This window comes from Oryza glaberrima, chromosome 3 (genome assembly GCF_000147395.1).
Source record: "Oryza glaberrima chromosome 3, OglaRS2, whole genome shotgun sequence".
Classification (NCBI taxonomy): domain Eukaryota; kingdom Viridiplantae; phylum Streptophyta; class Magnoliopsida; order Poales; family Poaceae; genus Oryza; species Oryza glaberrima.
The window spans coordinates 23,037,496-23,049,542 of record NC_068328.1 but is presented as its reverse complement, the minus strand read 5'-3'; the positions used below and the strand labels follow the sequence as shown (position 1 = coordinate 23,049,542).

General features: G+C 45.9%; 1 protein-coding gene across 1 annotated transcript; it reads right to left on the bottom strand.

The window, feature by feature from the left end:
* Nucleotides 1-8,393: 8,393 nt before the first annotated feature.
* On the bottom strand, nucleotides 8,394-8,955 carry LOC127766338 (uncharacterized). Its single transcript, XM_052291409.1, has 2 exons — nucleotides 8,623-8,955; nucleotides 8,394-8,522 (listed from the first exon to the last, which is right to left on the bottom strand). The coding sequence occupies exons 1-2, from the start codon at nucleotides 8,953-8,955 to the stop codon at nucleotides 8,394-8,396; spliced, it is 462 nt and encodes a 153-aa protein (XP_052147369.1).
* Nucleotides 8,956-12,047: the final 3,092 nt, after the last annotated feature.

Genomic DNA, 12,047 nt, shown 5'->3' with positions numbered 1-12,047 from the left:
CATACTTGCATCATATATATTGCAAAGCCAAAAATATGGACTCAAGAAGATCATCAATCATACTCCTAGATCAAGGATCTTTATTTGTGGTTGAAAATGGAAAAGTGAAATATGTTGTGGAATGATGGAATAAAGAAATGATTCTCCTTTTTCCTATACTTTCTCTCCAAATTGGTTTTCTTGGCATGATTGTGGAGGGGGCATGGCTATATTTTCTTTGCTCAATGTTTTGAGAGCAAATTTTATTTCCTTCTTTTTTTTCTTTTCTCTATTTTTTTCATAGCCATGCCTTTCCCCCTTTTGTCATTCTTTTTTTGCCAAGAACTTTTCCAGGAGAAGAAAGCATAGTCCAATGTAGGAGTTTATTTGAATGGATATTTTTGTGGAAAGCCAACTTCCAGTGTAGTAGCTTAGCCAATTTTTTTTATATGTGGAACTGGAAAGTGGAAATGATAGTGACCCCTTGATCATGAGAGTATGAAAGATATTTAACACAAGTCACACAATTTTGACAAAGCTCAATATAATGTCAAGCAGTCATATGCATGATAAGGTTGATCATTAATGTACTTGCATATGGCCTTGGTAGGTATAAGGTAAAGTCAATTGGAGGATTGAGCCTTCTTAAAATAATTTTATTTTTGAAAATAAATTCCCAAGAGTCATAACCATGTTGCAAGGATTCCTTTCATCTTAATCATCTCACATAAAGCAATTACTTAGATGTATAAGGTTCCCAAAACATGGATTAGCATAATACTTACATGATTGGAAAAATAAAACCAAGCACCTACTGCTATTTTATTCATGGGAAAGGAAACATCTAATTAGCATAATACTTATTTTCCTTTCCCATCACTATGAATGCACGCTTATCTTAGCGCACAAACCGCGACTAAGGGTATCAAAATTATTTCTAATTTTAGCGAGTTCTATCCCTAGCTTCGCATTGCGATCCCTAAGCTCTATGTTCTCCTTGCGGAGTTTCTTCACTTGAGCGGCGAGCTTGTGGATTGAGGGCTCCGGCGATTTCACCTCATCCTCTTGGAATTGGCCGGGAGCCCTCACAATTGGAGGGGGCATCAAATGACGCTTCACCTTGATAAGTGGAGGGCTACGGGACTCCGCTGCCCCCTCCTTCTCCGATGCCATTAAAGGCCGGAGTAAACCCTTACCATACCCACCGTCGGGAGTTCGTACTCCCTGAATGCGGAAACGCTCCCCCTTTGGGGTGGATGGAGTAGCGGTGGGTGTGGTGTACTTGTGGAGCACCTCATCCCCTGCCTTGGTGAAGAGGGTGCCCACAAAGCGCTCGGCGGGAGGCGGTGCGGCCTTCCCGTCATCTTGGAAAAGGCATCGTGCCTTTAACAAGCCGAGCTCTCCCGTAGTCGGCCGTTGTGCAGGCGAATCCCCCTGGATTTTTGTTCTTGTAACATGGCGAGGGGAGAGGGATCGCGCTGCCGAACGGGGGCCGATTGGGGCCGAGAAGGGTTCGGCCGAATCCCTGGTTCGGCCGAACCAGGGGGCTCGATGATCGGCTCCAAATTCGCAAGGGAGCCTGACACAGCTGCAAGGGGTTGAGCCCATACAGCGTTTACCCCTTCCATGGTGTAGTGTTCCACCGGGATCAATTGATTCGCCGGTTTCGGCTCTCCGGTGAGGTCGTAAGTGGAATTGGAGGAAGAGCCAATGAATGGGATTAGGAATTTGCCAGCCATTGGTGGATATGAGTGGAAATTCGAGGAATTGGGTTGAATAGGAGAGGAGAGTGTGCAAAGGTGGAGGAAAGGAGGAAGAAGGAGTGTTCTGGTGTGATCCAAACGTTGTACCTTCAAAAGCGCATCTAAACGGACTAAGGACGAGCGGGGGAGACCATCATTCGAAATTGGGACCGATTGGGAACCGCCATGGCTCGGCCGAACCACCCTGGTGGGTCCGGCTGGCCGCTAATTTTTCCCTAGGTCCACTAAAACCTATTCTAAGCACAAAAATGACAACTATACAGGGTTTTGAGCATGTGTTAGATGAGATCATCATGGTTCATAATTAATTAATTCAATAACGTCCACTTCTTTATCTAAAGTTTCATTTGGCTCAAGGAAAATCCTTAAACGTTGACCGTTTACCTTAAATATGTTACCTAAGTTGTCGCGGAGTGTGATTGCCTCGTGTGAAGAGGTGTTGACGACATCGAACGGTCCTTCCCATTTGCTGCGCAATTTTCCGTGGCCGAAAAGCTTAACCCTAGAGTTGAACATCAGTACTTTGTCTCCTGGCTTAAATTTCTTGATCTTTATCCTTTTTTCATGCCAGCGCTTCGTCCTTTCTTTGTATATCTTTGCGTTGTGGTAAGCCTTTTCTCTCCATTCCTCAAGTTCAGCGATCTGCATTTTTCTCCATTCTCCTGCTCCCTCAAAATCCATGTTCCAATTCCTGATGGCCCAGTATGCTCTGTGCTCAAGTTCTACGGGGAGTCGACATGGCTTCCCGTAGACTATCTGATATGGGGACATTCCAATGGGTGTCTTGTATATCTTTGTTTGTTTGATGTTTCTGCTTGTCCACTGGTCTGTGGGTGGTAAGGAGTGGCCACATTGTGTTTAGCTCCCATTTCTCGTAGGAGGTCTCGGACGGTTTTGTCAATGAAGTGAGAACCTCCGTCACTTATGACCATTCTGGGGGTACCAAATCTTGGGAAGATGAATTCTGTGAACATCTTCTTGGCATGCCTCGCTTCCGCGGCGCTGCACGGCATAGCCTCAACCCACTTGGAGACATAGTCGACTGCCACCAGAATGTACTCGTAGTTGCGAGACTTAGGGAAAGGTCCCATGAAGTCTATACCCCAAACCTCGAATATCTCGACTTGTAAATTGTATGTAAGGGGCATTGCATCGCGAGCAGTGATTCCTCCTTGCCTCTGGCAGCTTGTGCACCTTCTGATGAATTCTTTTGAATCTTCGTACATTGTTGGCTAGAAGAAACCACTTTGCCAAATCTTGGCCTGGGTGCGGAATGCACCGTAATGGCCACCATAGGGTGAGGCATGGCATCGTTCTATGATCTTAAGTCCTTCTTCAGTTGGCACACATCTTCATAGTAGGCCATCGGAGCAGACCCGATATAGGTATGGCTCATCCCATATGTGACGGCGACTTTCATACTTCAGTTTTCGTTGATTTTCCCCTGGTGGTATGTACTTGGATACCATGTAGTTCACTATGTTGGCATACCACGGGTTGGAGTCGCGAACCGTCATCAGCATATCATCTCTTAAGAAATCATTGATCGGTTGTTCCTGCATGTTAGTGATCTGCAGCCTGGACAAATGATCTGCTACAGAATTTTCTACTCCCTTTTTATCTTTAATTTCTAAGTCAAATTCTTGGAGCAGCAAAATCCATCTTAAGAGACGAGGTTTAGCATCTGTCTTAGTGAGCAGGTATTTCAAAGCAGCATGATCAGTATAAATTATCACCTTGGCTCCTACTAAGTAAGATCTAAACTTGTCGATAGCAAAAACAACCGTGAGCAGCTCTTTTTCAGTAGTTGCGTAATTCAACTGGGCTCTAGTTAGAATTTTGCTAGCATAACAGATTGCATGATGCCTTTTATCCTTGGTTTAGCCCAAGACCGCAGCAACAGCAAAGTCACTTGCATCACACATAATCTTGAAGGGTAGGGTCCAATCAGGAGGTTGAATGATTGGAGCAAAACCAAGTGCCTTTGTGAGAATTTCAAAAGATTTTAGGCACGCGTCATCGAACTCAATGGGCGCATCCTTGGCTAGCAAATTTGTCAGAGGTCTGGCAATTATAGAAAAGTCCTTAATGAACCTTCTATAAAAGCCGGCATGACCCAAGAAGCTGCGGATTCCTTTGATGTTCACGGGAGGAGGAAGCTGATCTATCACATCGATTTTAGCACGATCAACTTCGTTTCCTCGTTCGGACACTCGATGCCCAAGAACTATCCCTTCACGTACCATAAAATGGCTCTTTTCCCAATTAAGTACTAGGTCCTTTTCTTGGCATCGTCGTAAGACTTTGTTTAGATTCTGCAGACAATGACCGAAAGTCGTTCCATAAACTGAGAAGTCATCCATGAAGACTTCCATGATATCCTCGATCATGTCCGAGAAAATAGACATCATACACCTTTGGAAAGGTGCAGGAGCGTTGCATAGTCCAAAGGACATCCTACGATACGCATAGGTGCCATACAGACATGTGAATATAGTCTCACTCTGGTCCTCCGGATGGATGGGAATTTGATGATATCCGGAATACCCATTGAGGAAACAGAAGAAGGAATGATTTGCCAGCTGTTTCAACATTTCATCAATGAAGGGTAGCAGGAAATGATCCTTTTTTGTAGCCTTGTTGAGTTTCCTGTAATCGATACACATCCTCCATCCGGTTACGGTTCGTTGCGGAATTTGTTCATTTTGAGAATTTGCAACGACCGTCATTCCTCCCTTCTTTGGCATAACCTGAACTTTGCTAACCCACTCACTGTATGGTACGGGATAGATAATCCCGGCATGCAGGAGTTTCAAGACCTCTTTCTTTACAACCTCTCGCATTGCATTATTGAGCCGTCGTTGAGGTTCCCTAGAGGGAGTACTCTCGGGGTCAATAGGAATACGATGGGTGCAAAGCGCGGGATTAATCCCCCTAAGGTCCTGAAGCGAGTAGCCAAGAATAGAACGATGCTTTTCTAACACGGTGAGAAGACGTTGAGTCTCGTCTTCTGAGAGCTTGTCACTGATTATGACAGGAGCCTCTCTGTCATTGTGTAGGAAGGCATATCGTAGGCCTAGAGGTAGAGGTTTAAGCTCCAACGGAGGTCGAGGTGGTGGTTCCATGATTGGCAGGTCGAGAGTCTCACCGGGATCTGCTTCTTCCTTGATGAAGTCGGGGACCTCATCTTCCAGAAGGGCCTCGGTAGACTCATGAGGAGGAACTGCGGTAACCTCTTCCGCTGACTCAGTTTCTGGGAGAGGGTCGGTCAAGGTGATCCTTGCCCGCGAGAATGGAATTGAGAATTCATTCTCTCCCAGTGTTATTTTGAGGCTACCTAATCGGGATGTGTTGATGAGAAGTTGCTCAATGGGCAGCCCGATTAGGATATCAAAGTCTTGGATTTCAAAGACATGGAAATCCAAGATCGCCTCCCTGTCTTCAAAGCAGACAGGCACATCTTGCACAATCCCAAATCCTTCGATAATATTTCCATTCGGATGCTTGAAGAATTTGTTTGTCGGGGTCACTGCCTTATCGCTTAAATAAGCGAATGCAAAGGACACAGAGATGAGGTTGGCCCTGATAGTTGGACTGTAGAGAATACCGACATCGTTCCCTTTTAGGTGACAAGGAATGATTCGGGGAGCGGTATTTATCCGGATTACTTCGGATGAAAGCTCTGCCTCCCTTTGCCATTCGTCGCTCATTATGGATGTCAACTCCCGGACAGTTTCTCGTAGGAACCTGAGTTCCATAGAATCGGGAGGTGACAAAGGAACGTGTGGTTTCCTCTTGCTAAAATAGTTCAGGGTATTGCCGTAGTCTACGTCAAAACCGTCCTTGAACATAATTGTGGCACAATCCGGAGTCTGAATTTCTTCATTCTTGACGGATGGCTGCTCAGGAACCTTCTCATCAATCGAGCTAGCAGAAGTGGACGGTTCAGCAAATGGCTCTATCGTTAGAGGTTCCTCTATCTTGGACACGGATGCCTCCAGCTAGGGGTCATTGGACTGCGTCATGAAGGAAGTATTCTCTAGAATGCGATCCAAGATCGTTTTTCCTTCTGACGGCGTTTTATGCATGAATGATCCTCCAGCGGTTATGTCTAGATAGAATGCAGACTCCTTATCCAAACCCGTATGGAAATGTTGGAGAAGCACATACTCAGGTAAGGACAGGGTTGGTCCGGACTGCACTAAATTAGTGAATCTGGACCAAGCTGCACCAATTGACTCGTTTTCGATCTGCTTGAAATTGAGAATTTCTACTCGAAGGGCAGTAATACGAGTAACTGGGAAGAAGGTTCTTTGCTCTCTCTTGAAGAGAGAACGGAAACAATTTCCACCGCACAGTTTCTTGTCTCATGCCACGAATCTTATGGCATGTGCAGACTTGTTCAAAGTCTCGCAGATGATGGTAGGGATTTTTTAGATCAAAACCAGAAAAAGTATTTTCCCTAACCATACTAATTAGCTCGGGACGAATTTCATAGCCAGTTGTATAAATGGACTCCGATGAAGAAGGTGGCTCATAGAATTCACCCCGAGGAGCAGACAGCTCAAACAGAGGTTGCACCATGGTCGAGAAGAGTTTGATAGGAATACTTCTCTAGGATAGCAGGGGCGAAGGTAGAATAAAAAAATGAAAAAGGATACGAGGATGAACTGGGTTTGGAAATGATCAGCAATCATTCCCTGGCAACCGTGCCAGAAATGCTTGTTGGTAATTGATACGGTTACAGATAAAATCCGCAAGCGCACGGATATACCGATGTAGCACTTCCCCTACGGAGTATTCCAAGGGTATCGAATCCAAGGGAACGTGTGTGATCAGACTTCCTCCGGTTCATCCAAGGACACCAAGCAATTGATAGGCCAGGATAGAGAGGATTTACTAGTGAGAAACTGTGTCTAGGGAAAGCTTATTTTTAATCCTAACGCAATACTTCAGGCACTGGCAACCCGCTGTTCGCAGATGTCGCTCTACTACGTACCCGGACAGGGAGGACTTCAGTGATCTCGAGGGCTGTCACCACCTCTACACCCACCTCAACGTACTGTGGGATACGCAGCAATTACTGGATAACAATTACCTAAACAAAACGTCTAAGCAATTACTATCTACTTTAGTGTTTATAACTCACCAAAGCAATCACTATATTTTAGTTGATTATAGTGAACAATAATCCCGTATGCTATTTAGGAACTAACCAAGAGATAATTCTCACAAGATAAATCTAAATTACTCAAGAAGAATATTATAATGAATTCAGAGTAATAAACAGAATAAAAGAAATAGGAGAAGATTACCGACAACTCCGGAATTCTTCCGACTCCTTCTACTCTACTCTCTTCCTATTCTAGTATACAATATAGTACAATAAAGCCTCTTATAATTCAGCTCATGCTTGGAAATGTGTGTGAGAGTGAATGAAGTGAGGTCCTATCGTAGGGCAGTTATGACGGTTGTGAGAAGGGGAAATGTCCGAACTGCCCCGCAACCGCCATCAGGGAGTGATCTGGGACGTCCATGCCAAAACCTGGGATCAACGGCGATCACCAGGGTTCGGCCGAACCAGGGGGTTCAGCCGAACCTGGGCTGGGCCCTCCTGGCCTGGCCTTCGGTCGGTGGACTCCCTGGACCTTCCTCTATCCATTTCTTGGAGTTTTTGGTTGATTTACTGATGTTTCGGTGAAGTTCATAACCCCTCCTTGTATGGATACATAATTCTCCTCACTTTAGTCTGATTTTCCTCCCAACTTCAGGGTTTATCATCTGCATACAAATATACACCAACACTTATGGAATATGTGAGATTAAGCACCTATCTCTATGTACACTTATGGTATAGAATCGGCATTTAACAGCCGCCAACAGGGATGGCGAGTTATTATGTAACTACTTGTCCCATAGCATTGGACGGTTTGTTGTACGGGATGCTCCCTGCTCAAGCAATAAGTAATTTTTTAACTCATCGTAGGGTTTCGGATGATCTCGGTTATTAGTATGGTTTTACTTTGTAAATTTTTAACTTAGATTCTGCTAGTCCATTGATGTATGCTACACCCTTTTGGATGGGTAACTACTTAACTCTTCGCATAATAACCTTGCAAATGTGTATAGACACGAGGTGTGCTGGACGACTGAGTTAATTTTTAACTCTAGTCACGTAGGATATCGAATTTTGATCCTGTCCCAGTCTGTCTACTTGTTAACTGTTCAGTTAAAAAGTAACTTGTGTGTCCGGACTCTGGTGAAAACAATGAATGTTGCTGCCGACAAACAGACCCATGTTTGTTGTGCTGAGCGAGTTAAAAAAAACTCCAAAATGAGTAAACCCTAAAAATTATGTTGTTTGCTTTATCAGGATTATTGAAAGAAGTAGGCAGTTAGAAACATACATGACAGCATATTGCACAAAAGACATGCCAGGAGATAATATATATGGGGGTTGTCATTCTAACCAGTAGGATCGAACTGTACAATGACCAATGACAAAATGATGTCTTGTATCCTGAAAATGAACTGGTACCACACTAGTTGTAAACTGTGATGAAGCCTGAAGACATGAGATTGTAGCATATGACACATCCTGTATCCCAATGAAGAATGTTTTTCCAAATGGTAAAAAGCACAACTATTTTTTTAGGCGACAGGATCGACAACATCGGATCGGCGGTACATCTCGATGTCAGGATGAAGAGGCGCGGCTTGGTTGTACTCGCTGAACATTAGCTGGTGGAGGATGCTTGACCGGACAAGCGACGAGTCGGTCTGCGAAAAGAATGTTGTTCGTGAATTGGTATATAATAATGTGAAACTGAGTGATGAATGTGTCACTACACCGATGCTAGGGTGTGATTGCTGTAGTTACCGGGATGGAAAGAGTCTCGATAGACTCCCGGTTGCCGTCGTAAGCCTCCATGAACCGCATGATGTAAAATGCACAGTCGTTGGAGCATATTTGCATTTTTGGGCACTTCATCATGTTTCTCCTGAAGCTGCCGAACCTGTAGAAACTCTTAGGCGCTACCTCCTGCAGCGCATTGCTCAGACCCTTGACGATGCGTTTGGACAACGCACGGTGGTGGTCGCTCTCCAATGTTCCAATCAAAAGGTAGTTGTTCGAATCCATAATGTCCACCCGCCTGTGTGCAATGTTGATGGCGTACAGAGACCAGTGGTCGTGGTGGAGCACAGGTAACATTATCTGTCCATTCAGGGATTGAAAAGTAAAAAGGCACGAAAAATTGCCAAATATATTTGCTAGGTTCAAGAGATGCTCGATGAAACGGCAAAAAATATACATGGCATTAGGCTTGATGCGAACACTAAACCCTATCTAATGAAGAAGAGGGGGGTTACCATCTGAGTCTTCGTCATCGGAACGTTCTGGATATAGTCACGCAAGTTTCCGGCCAAAGCATCGGCGGAGAAATCATGTGTCTCACCATTTTGTTTGATAAAGTCGTTGTTCAGGAGATACTGAAAAAAAAAGTGAGGCCATTTGTTGTAGTGACACAAAAAGGGCAAAATCTTGTGAAAAAGGAGAGGCAAACAATAATGTTGCTGCACCGTACGGAATAAAGAAGGAAAACAATTGAGGTTGACGTAAATCACGTTACCGAGACAGAAGTCGGTAAGAAAATCCTTTTTCCAAAAGTATCTGGCCTGTTCCTCATGTCTTCCTTGAACAGAATTGAGCTGAACGCGTCTATGAATAGCCCCTCTGTCAGATTCCCGTTGGAGAACGATTTGAGTACATCGTATCCATACGCAACGGAGCTGTCAATCTCTAGCAATTTCACGCTGCAAGCATACCATGAAAAAATAACACGAAAACCCGTAAAAATGAAAGCAAGCCAAAAAAAGGAGGGGGGAACGGATGAAAACATGATGCACCATAAGGACATAATCAATAGCGTAATGTACACCGACCTGTCCATACGACCACCATTGGTCAATAAGAAGTCTCTGAGCTGAACGCTTAGCGACACGTCAGATGGCATGATACTTGGGCCAACAACCACCGGCGACACAAATCTTGGAGGCTTTCGAATAAACCGCTTTGGCTGAGACCATGGTGTTGAATTTACGACATCGGTGTCCTCATTGGTCTCGGCCAATAGCTGGCAGAAACAAAAAAGTGTTTAAGGTGGAAAAAAAAGGTTAACCCAACATAGTTGTCGATCGAACTAAGTGAAATGTTAACTTCCATCTTTACGTGAGTCACTGTATGACTCCACATGCATATCACACTATAATTGTTGACTGCTCTTTTTATATGTGACAAAAAAAGACAGATAGTTGAAAACATGTGTGGAAAAAGGGTATTTCAGTAATAAGTTAACAATCGGTTTTGTCATTGGGATAAGTCTAGAACAGAGTTTTTTAAGTTGGAGTTAATTATTTACTCTACAGTTTTGCTTAAATGTACACTAGCAAAATTACCCTTGTGTTGATCCTAAAAAAGATGAACTAAATGAATTATAACTTAACTCACAATGAAATCTTGTTGAGTACTCATCCATATGTAATAAGATTATTTGTTTGAACCACTTGCTGACTTATTTCTTGGTCAGTGGAGTTAAGAAATGACTGCCTAACTATAATTTATTACTCTACTATTTGTTATATTGTACACTAGCATATATACCTCTGTTATGTTGTGCACTAGCAAATATACCCTAAGTGTACACGCTCCAGCCGGTGCAAAAAAAATGTGTGCAGGTAAAAACCCAACTATGTGAATAGGAATTTATGCTATGAAGCACAAGTGAACTCATTAAAAATGGATGGTTGGGAGTACAACCTCTGACAGTGTAGGAGCCCCCTCGACCCTGCAAATCTCCTCGATTTTATCGTACACTTGTCTGTCGGTTGTCACGTCCCAAAACGACCCTAAAATATATCCCTTAAATTAAGCTTAGAATAATTAAAATCCTAGTGAAAGCCTCCAAAAATTAAAATGTGCAAAGCTAAAAGTCAAATAAGGCTTGGAGGATTTTTGTATATTTCCTAAAAGCCTAAAATATGTAAATAAATTTTAGTGGAATTTTCAGAGCACAAATAATAATTATCAAGAAATAAACAAAGTTAAAAAGGTTTTATAAAAAGAAAAAAAACCCTAAAACCCTCTCCCCACTCTCTTGGGCCGAATTCGGCCCAACTCCCTCCCCCTCTCTCTCTCCTCTCCCCGCGGCCTACTCGGCTTCTCCCCGCGCGCGCGCCGCTGACGGGCGGGCCCGCCTGCCACTCTCGCTGATGGGTGGGGCCCACCCGTCATCCCCCTCCTCCCGCCGCTCCCGGCGCTCCCTCCGCCCGCGCCTAGCGCCGCCGCCGCCGCCAAATCCGCCGCATCTAGCCGCCCCCGTTCAAAATCAAGTGGGGGGAAATGTTTTCCCCGATTCCCTCTCCCTTTCCCCCCAATTTTCCCTCCCTCTCTCCCTTGGATTCCTTTGGAAACCCCTCCCCTAATCTCGCCGGCGCCATTGATGGAGCCCGAGAACGCCGCGCCGGTTTCCTTCCCCTCCGGCCGCCCTCTCTCTCCCCGGCCCTATATAAACCCTCCCCGCACCTCCCCCGTCCGTTTCCGCCACTCCCCGCCCTTTCTCCCCACCGGAATCGAGCTTGCGCCGTCGTCCTCTCTCTCCGCCGTCGCTGTCGACCTCTGGCCGGGCCTAGCCGCTCGCCGGGACTGTCCCCCGCCACGGCATCGTCTCCTCCGGCTTCGCCGTACCGCTACCGATCTCGTCCACCCCTCCGTTTCGGTCGCCGACCGCCGGAACACCGCCGTCCCCGTCAACCCGAGCCGCACCACCGCCTCCCTCCGCTCCGGCCGCATCCTCCGTCGCCGCCGTCGCTTCGGGGTGAGCCGTGGACCGCCGCTTCTTTCCTCCTTCCCTTCCCCTCTCTCGGCCGCCGCTCCGCCGCGCCTATGGCCGCCGCCGGCGACCATAGGGGCGCGGGCGCCGCCTCCCGCCGGCCGCGCCGACGTGGCCGCCTCCGGGCGCGCCGTGTGGCCGCCGAGTGGGGCCCGGCCGTCAGCCGCCCGTGCCCTCGGGTGCGGCTGACACGTGGGGCCCACGGTGCCGACTGGTGAGCCGTGGGTGCACCCGTCCATCATGGACCGAGGGGCTACCGCGTGGGGCCCACCACTCCCGTGGACCCGGCCCGTGCGCCCCCTCCCCTCGGCTGACGCAATAAACCCTATTTTTAATTAAAATTTAAATGAAGAAATTCGCAAATATTCACATTAAGAGCATATAAACTTCAAATGGCCATATCTTGGCCGTTTGA

Bases quoted from the DNA above. Each gene is read 5' to 3' on its own strand.
- LOC127766338 (XM_052291409.1), bottom strand. From the start codon at position 8,955: ATGTTACCTGTGCTCCACCACGACCACTGGTCTCTGTACGCCATCAAC. The intron at 8,523-8,622 runs GTAACTACAGCA...TTCTTTTCGCAG, and splicing joins TCGAGACTCTTTCCATCCCG to ACCGACTCGTCGCTTGTCCG.